The 8,717-nt window shown below is 43.8% G+C and overlaps 1 protein-coding gene across 1 annotated transcript; it reads left to right on the top strand.

Moving 5' to 3' along the window:
• The first annotated feature begins 6,910 nt into the window (after nucleotides 1–6,910).
• Nucleotides 6,911–8,184, top strand: PRSS23 (serine protease 23). The gene has a single exon (XM_077778975.1). It carries the CDS (start codon nucleotides 6,942–6,944, stop codon nucleotides 8,076–8,078), a length of 1,137 nt encoding a protein of 378 aa, XP_077635101.1. The 5' UTR covers nucleotides 6,911–6,941; the 3' UTR covers nucleotides 8,079–8,184.
• The last annotated feature ends 533 nt before the right edge of the window (nucleotides 8,185–8,717 follow it).

Here is an 8,717-nt window from a genome sequence, read left to right as displayed (position 1 = left end):
TTAAATGAGGAGGGAGAATAATTATCTCGATGAAGGAAAACCTCGGGAATACACATTAGGGTTGCTTTCCAACATCTCATGAAAAAGCAGCTGATAAAAATCCTGAGTGTTTTATCGTCCTTTGGGCGACACCCACGGAGACTTCAGAAAAAGAAACAGTCCGTGGCTGATGGAAAGCTCCAGGTTATTCAGGATCAGTGTTGGGTTGGGCTGGCTTCCCTCAGCCCCAGAAACGGAACGTAAGGAGTCCCCGCGTGCTCTTGTGGGAGCAGATAGGCCAGTGCCAGAGTCATCTTCATGTGGCCTTGCAGGAAGGGGTTGAATTTACAGTTTGAAGTCAGCTGTGGCCAAAAGCGTAATGCCACTTAATGAGGATATTAACTGCACTTGATTCAGGATCCTACTGGTGCCCAAGAGCTTTAAAATAGGCGGTAGGACTGGGTCTCTCCACAAGTGTGAGAGGAGTGGATTGGAGGTGGAGTGGGGTGAAGGAATTTAGGAAATGCTACAAAAGCCACTGTGTTTACTTGGGAAAGTTTGGTTCTAGGCATACCGTCTGCATTTGAGTAACTTGTTTCACCTGTGTTTTGCCCACTTCAAATAGTCAGGAGATAACTTGTCATGCGTTCCTGTGCCTGAACTGAGAAGGAAGCATTCTTCCTAGGTAACTAATAGGGATCCTGTTTTTCCCAACACTGACAACTTATTCAGTTAGATGGTGAATATGGGTGCACTTTTCTGTCTGTGGTTTAAGTGCCAAAGTGCCCATTAGTGGGTCTGAGAACATTACTGGTGCTCATCTGCAGTGTTTAATAGTCTCAGGTTCTCCCGTGTATTTCTTCTCATTGATCCCTTAGGATTCAGTCCACGGGGTTTTATTCAAGCATAACTTCCCCAGACTCTGGAGAATTCATGTCTCTTGGTCTCACCACTGAGTTTTATACACCCTGTTCTTGTTCTGTCACTAGGTTTGTCCCAAGCCTACCAGGGTAATTCATTTTGCTTAAAATCTGAGAAAAAGTTAAACTTTGTTTGACCACAAGATTATGTTTAAGGTGGCTGGGCTTGTAAACGCCCTGCATTTCTTTCCTGTACAGGCTATAATTCTTAAACCAGTATGTGATTAGGTCTGTTTTCCTTTAACAGGTTCTGTGACTCAGGAAAATGAGAGCAAGCCTGGCTACAGAGGGTTCACAGAGCTTTGTTCATTTTTAGGTATTTGCTTTAGGAATTAGCATGGTTTCACTGTTCAGTATTCCTGGCCACAGATTCCATGGAAAACCCTTTGTTATCCTTCCAGATGGTGTCCAAAACTTTCATCTCTACAGATTTTCCCACTGTTCGTTTCGACATTACTGTTTATAGTGGTCACAGGAATTCATCTGTTGTACAATAGAGAATGTATGTCCTGAGGATTAGATTGTTTTTTTCACCCAGCACTTGTTTGCTGTAGGAATTAAGTCCTTCCCCCAACTTGCCCTCTTGAGGAGACCTGTGTTGTTGCAGTTTTGAAGACTAAGGTGCAGGTCTAGGACAGAGCAAGCAGTTCCAGTGTCTGGTGTCCAGGCAGATCGTTGTTGTTTGTCATCTCTGATGATGTGCAAGGTCCCCTCACCATAAGATGATTAGTGGACCATGAAGCAGCAGCATCCTCATAAACTATAAATATTTGTAGACAGTGGATGGCAGGATAGTGGCTCCTCCTAAGTGGTAAAACATGGACTGTGTAACTCTTATGCATCAGATATACAGAGTTGGAATAGTTTCTGTATTATTAAACATGGCGAGAAAATACTCACCTTAACTTTGCATCATGCTGTGTCATTCAGGAGAAGCGATACATGAGGATACTTAGCTGAGAACTTTGAAAGATAGGGGCACCCGGGTGGCTCAGGTGGTTAAGCATCTGACTCTTGATCTCAGGGTTGTGAGTTCAAGCCCTCCATTGGGCTCCACACTGGGTGTGAAGCATACCTCAAACAAATACTTTTTTTTATTTAAAAAAGATAGTGATATATATAAGGAATCTTTAGCCAGAAAGGCTTATTTCTAGATATGAAATGTTGTAGGCCTGAATTTTCTTCATCTGGAAATCTTCATTCTTTTTTTTTTTTTTTCAAGTACGCATATTTCTGTCCGTTCTATTTGGAAAAAGTAATTCATTGGTGAAGGCAAGAGAGAATTTCAAGTTACGTAATCCATCAGTTACCTTTCCAATAATGAGATTATTAATGTTTATTTATTTATTTGAGAGAGAGTTTGTGGGCGAGAGAGCAAGCACCAGGGATGGGGGACGGGAAGAGAGGAAGGGAGAGAGAGAATCCCAAGCAGGCTCCATGCTCAGCCCGACTCGATCCCAGAACCCCTGGGATCATGACCTGAACTAAAGCCAAGAGTCATAAGCTTAACCCACTGAGCCACCCAGGTGCCCCAAGATATGAATGTTTTTATTATATCTGTTTCCATCCTAGAGTGTTTATTGAAATAAACTTAAAGGGCCATAGTGCAGGCTTGATTTGAATTTATAAAAATGCAAACAATAATTGTCCCCTAGGAAATTATTCAGAAAATTATTATCAGGTGAGTTGAGAAATTAATGCAAAGCCACCAACCTAATTTTTAAGCATCACGGTTTCCATTGGTTTGTTAATAATGGGAAAGGGGCCAGGGTAGGGTGTGAATGCCTAGGGAAAGGGCCTTAGTGGGTGAGGTTTCCCCCTCACCCTTTTCTAAGCCAGCACACCCATCCATTCTTCTACTCCATTCTCGAAAGCTGCCCTCTGCTGGAGGCCTTTGTTTTCTTGGCCAACTGATGAGGGAAATCTGGTCTCCCACATAGGCAAGAGATTAACAAGATACATTTTCCTTTTTCCCCTCTGCCTCCTTCCTCCTTAATTGTGTGAGTGTAAGCTCCTGAGCAGTAAATGATGGTGCAGACCCTGTTTGTATACAACATGGTGCTTGCCCTGGACTTCTGTGACCCTGGAAAATTAAAAAATTAGAGAATCCTGGGCCTGAAATGACGAGTGCTAAAAAGACTAAAGAGATCATCCAGTTCAGGTTGCTATTCAGAATAGTTTCTAAACGACGCTAAACACCCATTTGATAAGGGGTGGGGGGGGGAGCAGTTTATAAAGTTCATAACCTTTAGTATAGATGTCAGTTTAAACCCATTAGGGAGCCTGAGAACGGACAACTTTATTTCCCAATTTACAATCAGTTATTTAAATACCATTATTGCACACCTGAAACTTATATAATACTTCATTACAATTTAAAACTTAATCAGTTTGAAATAATTTGACCTGCATTAGTCTGCATTAATTTCTACATCTGTATTAAAGTCTTTTTAATGCAGTTTTGTAGTTTTCTGAGTTACAAAGAAAATTTAATAAAGATCTGAAACATCAGAACAAGGTCTTATCACAAAAGTTGATAAATTTAAGCAATAATATAGGGAAATTAGAGACAGTGTTTCAGACTACTAGAAATTAGTATTTTTGAGGTACCTAAAAAGTTTATTTTTAAAAGATTAAATCTTCAACCTACGCTATTGGTTTAGTAATCCTTTACTTAGAGATGGCTGACTTATCCTTCACTGGCTAAATGATCAGAATTTAAGTTGTAAGTACTCTGAATTAGTAATATTATTTAATGAATATTGGATATTCATTCTCCCTAGAATATTTTGTAAGTTTATTTATTTATTTTGAGAGAGACAGAGACGGCATGGGCAGGGAAGAGGGAGAGACAGAATCCCAAGCAGGCTCTGTGGCAGAGTCCCACCTGGGGCTCAAACCTTTGCACTGTGAGTTCGTGACCTAAGCCGAAACTGAGATTCCATTGCTTAACCAGTGGAGCCACCCAAGCAGCCCATCTACCTAGAATATAAATATTTGATAGAGAATATTCATACCCTAATAATAACCTGCAGTAGACTATTTAGCATTCTCTCCCAGCACTCTGTGATTTGTAAATGACCCCACAAGTTCTTTGCACAGTTGTCACTCATCTCTCTGAGGAACAAATTCGATCCTGTGTGTTGAGAGGCTGCACTGAAGTTGTGACTGGTAAGAGAGCCCAGCTGACTGCCCAGCCCTCACACCCAGGAAAAGACTTGTCTCCATTTTTCCAGACTCATTAGGTTCCAAAACATTTTTTTTTCCTGTTTGAAAGACAGACATTAAAAAAGAAGAAGAAGAAAAAAAAAGGCCATGATATCACGTGAAATGAAACATGCTTCAAGGACTCTGAAAGTAGTTTTTAAACAGGCTTGCTATATAGGCAAAGCACTTAGAAAAGTGAAATTAGAGCTAATTCTGCCTAAGAGGTGGATAATTCATTAAGATAGGGCTCCTAGTTAAATATTTGATTATAAAGTGTGTTTGAACTAGTTTCAGAACTCTTTGCTGCCATTCACTTCCCTGACACCCTTGCCAGTGGACTGTTTCAATGTTGGGTTGAAGACGGATGGGGCTGGAGCAGTTTTGCTGCGGTAGATAATCCAGACTCTGCAGTCTCAGGATCCAGTTAACACCTACGTTTCTGACTGAGATTTGAAGATGCAGCCTCTAGATGATGAGCGTATGAGACCAGCCCATCTGCTGCTCAATGTCAGCAGGCACCAGCGTTCTGCACGTTAGTCAAAGGGGGAAGAGATGGCATGTGGGGGTCCAAGACCGGCACTCCTAGTATATATCACACTTGGCAGGATTCTGGTGTGGGCGGCATTTAGTCACCTGGACAGCAGCTTACGTGAAGGAGAGGCTGTCCAGGACCTAGATATGTTAAAGACCGGGTCCCCAGCCAGGATTTGGAAATAATCAGTCACAGAGCCATCTCCTGAAAGGGTTGCCGTCACCACACCTCCCACTGGGGAGGAGGGCTTTTCTAGCATTAGCATCCCCTCTCTCATCTACTTGGAGCCTTTAGTCAGGATAGTATCCACCCCTTCTCCCCCACACCAACAAGTACATGCAGACATGTGTATGCACATACAATGTGCCCTATGGTTTCAAGGATTTAGAGAAAGAAGTAGATGTATTTCCTCCCCACAGAAGGGCCTAGGGACTCTTCCTATTTGGAAAAAGAGAAAGAAACAATTTGAAACAATCAGGAAGTCCCAAGGAATTGCCTTTTCCAGGAGCTCATTCCTGTTTTCTCTGACAGAAGTGGAATCAGTAAGAAAGAATCAAGCAGAAAGGTCTCAGCGGTGTATGGGGCAAGCACGCTTCTTAGTGATGTTGATTGTGGATATTGGGAGTGTGGATTGGCATGCTCACCTGGCCTAGATCAGATCAATGGGATTTTACAGTTTTATGTAAAAGGAAGCAAAAGTCACCCAAAAGTTGCAGGCAGGTCTTACCCTCAAAGAGGAAGAGAAGGGGAATGAGGAAATGAGTTCTTCCTCACTCCTGCTAGGTAACAAAGCCTCTGAGACCTAAGCCCTGCCTGTCTGTCTTTTCGGACTGCTTCACTGTGAATGAGTTGCTCCACCAGCTCCATCAACTTCTCCTGAACAGAAGATTTACAGCTAGTCAGAGTCAGCCGGTGCTTGAATATTTATGAAAGTACTCCCAATCTTGTTTTTTATTCTTTTTTTCTTGTGGGATGGTTGATCCAGATCTTTCAACATACATGTCAGGATAAAATCCAAGCTTCTTCATTTAGTATACAGAGCCATGCACAGTAGGCTCTTGTCTGCTGCCCACCACCGCCTCTCTCCCACCCTTGCTGAGCTAAATATAATAAATGTCTGAAATGACTTGCACTGTTGCATGTCTGTGTCCTTGCATACTATTGTCCCATCTCTCTAAGTGTCCCCTTCACTCTGCCTTATGTTATTCTACTTCTCTTTATATTCAACACCTGTCTCCAGCATCACCTCCCCTGGAATGGCTCCCCTGTTCTTGTAACTCCCCATGCCTGGATTTCATGCCCTTTCCCTGAGCTACCACATCATCCATATCCATTTCTGTCCTTAGCACTCAGTGTGCATCATTCAAAACTGTGCGGTTTTTTAACCACATTAATTCATTCACTCCTCCATTGATACAAGTATCTATTCAATAAGTTTGCTCAATAAATTTTTATCGAGCCCTAGCAGAAGCCCAAATTCAAGCCATTTGGATGAGCCAGGAACATAGGTACAAACACCCGAAAAGTAACCAGCAGTAAAGCTCACAACGTGATACCGGAGGCAATATTAGAGCTTCAGATCTTTGACAGAGATGCTGATAGTATACAACCAAATCCAAAGGAGGGAGGCATAGCTTGTTTGTTAGAGACCTGGCTGCTCTGGAACTAAATTTATAATAGTTAAGTTTGTTTTAAATTCATAGGAAAAAAAGTGTCTTGTCCTCTTTGGAACCACTCAGCATTTAGAAGTGAGAGAAATCCCAGTAAGTGTAATGCTGCGGAGCTATATCCCTCCTTAATGCCCGGCTCACTCAGTCAGCTGCGTAATTTAAATTTACATGAACAAGTTGCCCTGAGGATTTTCCAAGCACATGCTGTACTGAGAATGAGCAGAAAGAAGGAAAGAAAGGCAGGTGGATCAGAAAGGTGGGAAAGGGCAGGCATTTAGAATCCAGCACAAAGAGGGTTCGAAATGACAGAGAAACCGGGCTGCTCAAGCAGCTCATCTGGAGATAAATGACTGTTTGCACTCCGCCTCGCAGTGGGCCATCACTGGGGGCATCTTCAACGCAGAAAGGAATGAACACCCATTCATTTTGAGCTCGGAAAAAAGTTCCCAGGTCAAGCCTTTGTATTGTAAGTGAGACCATTATGTAGGGATTCCTCTCCACACCCTGATTCCTGAGGACGGTTCACAGACTTAGAAACAATGACAGGCATGCTGCCGGGCTGTTTCCTCAGTCAGCCGGTGCCCCTTGCCCTCCTGACCTGCTTATCTTTGTTCCTACAGAGTGGTGCTCAGCATGACGGGGATTCCAGGGCTCCTCTTCCTCCTCCTCCTCCTCCTCCTCTGTGCTGTGGGGCAGGTGAGCCCCTATGGTGTCCACTGGAAACCCACTTGGCCTGCCTACCGCCTCCCTGTGGTCTTGCCCCAGTCCACCCTCAACTTAGGCAAGCCAGACTTTGGGGCTGAAGCCAAGTTGGAAGTGTCCTCCTCATGTGGACCCCAGTGTCACAAGGGAACCCCACTGCCCACGTATGAAGAGGCCAAGCAGTACCTGTCTTATGAGACGCTCTATGCCAATGGCAGCCGCACCGAGACGCAGGTGGGCATTTATGTCCTCAGCAGTGGCGGGGGACAAGAGTCTTCGGGAAAGTCTCGGAGGAAGCGGCAGATTTATGGCTATGACAGCAGATTCAGCATTTTTGGAAAGGACTTCTTGCTCAACTACCCCTTCTCAACATCAGTGAAGTTGTCTACAGGCTGTACGGGCACCCTGGTGGCAGAGAAGCATGTGCTCACAGCTGCCCATTGCATACATGATGGGAAAACCTATGTGAAAGGAACCCAGAAACTTCGAGTGGGCTTCCTGAAGCCCAAGTTTAAAGACGGCGGCCGAGGGGCCAACGACTCGAGCTCAGCCATGCCGGAGAAGATGAAGTTTCAGTGGATCCGGGTGAAACGCACCCATGTGCCGAAGGGCTGGATCAAAGGCAATGCCAACGACATCGGCATGGATTATGACTATGCTCTCCTAGAACTGAAAAAACCCCACAAGAGAAAGTTCATGAAGATTGGGGTGAGCCCTCCTGCCAAGCAGCTGCCAGGAGGCAGAATCCACTTCTCTGGTTATGACAACGATCGACCAGGCAATTTGGTGTACCGCTTTTGTGACGTCAAAGATGAGACCTACGACCTGCTCTACCAGCAGTGTGATGCCCAGCCCGGGGCCAGCGGGTCCGGGGTCTATGTGAGGATGTGGAAGAGACAGCAGCAGAAGTGGGAGCGAAAAATTATTGGCATCTTTTCGGGGCACCAGTGGGTAGACATGAATGGTTCTCCACAGGATTTCAACGTGGCTGTTCGAATCACCCCTCTCAAATATGCCCAGATTTGCTATTGGATTAAAGGAAACTACCTGGATTGTAGGGAGGGGTGACCCAGTGTTCCTTCCTGGTGGCACTTAATGGTCTTCATGTACTTACTTTAGGAGAGGCCAGATTTTGTCATTGGTGTGTGTGTGTGTGTGTGTGCGCACGCGCGCACANAGGATTTCAACGTGGCTGTTCGAATCACCCCTCTCAAATATGCCCAGATTTGCTATTGGATTAAAGGAAACTACCTGGATTGTAGGGAGGGGTGACCCAGTGTTCCTTCCTGGTGGCACTTAATGGTCTTCATGTACTTACTTTAGGAGAGGCCAGATTTTGTCATTGGTGTGTGTGTGTGTGTGTGTGTGTGCGCGCACGCGCGCACGCGGTGTGTATAATGTGTCATAATATCTTTTACCTAATTTTTTTAAATTGCAAGATGATTGGCTTTATTATTTGAAAATCGGTTTGTGTATCATATAGCATTTAAACAGGTTAAAGGCATTCTTTTGCATAGAAGTAAAAAAAAACATGCTGATGTTTGGGATGATAGGGACTATTTAGCAGTTAAGTTAATCTTTCACTTTCTGAGAACTTTGATTTTATTTCATCTGAACTTGTTTCAAAGGTTTATATTAAATACGTGGCATATGGGAGATATAAATTCTTAAATTCTTATGTGTGTATATATGTGTATTTTTTCCTGA

This window comes from Crocuta crocuta, unplaced genomic scaffold, assembly GCF_008692635.1.
Source record: "Crocuta crocuta isolate KB4526 unplaced genomic scaffold, BGI_CrCroc_1.0 scaffold148, whole genome shotgun sequence".
NCBI classification, from domain to species: Eukaryota; Metazoa; Chordata; class Mammalia; order Carnivora; family Hyaenidae; genus Crocuta; species Crocuta crocuta.
This window is presented reverse-complemented; position numbering and strand designations above follow the sequence as displayed.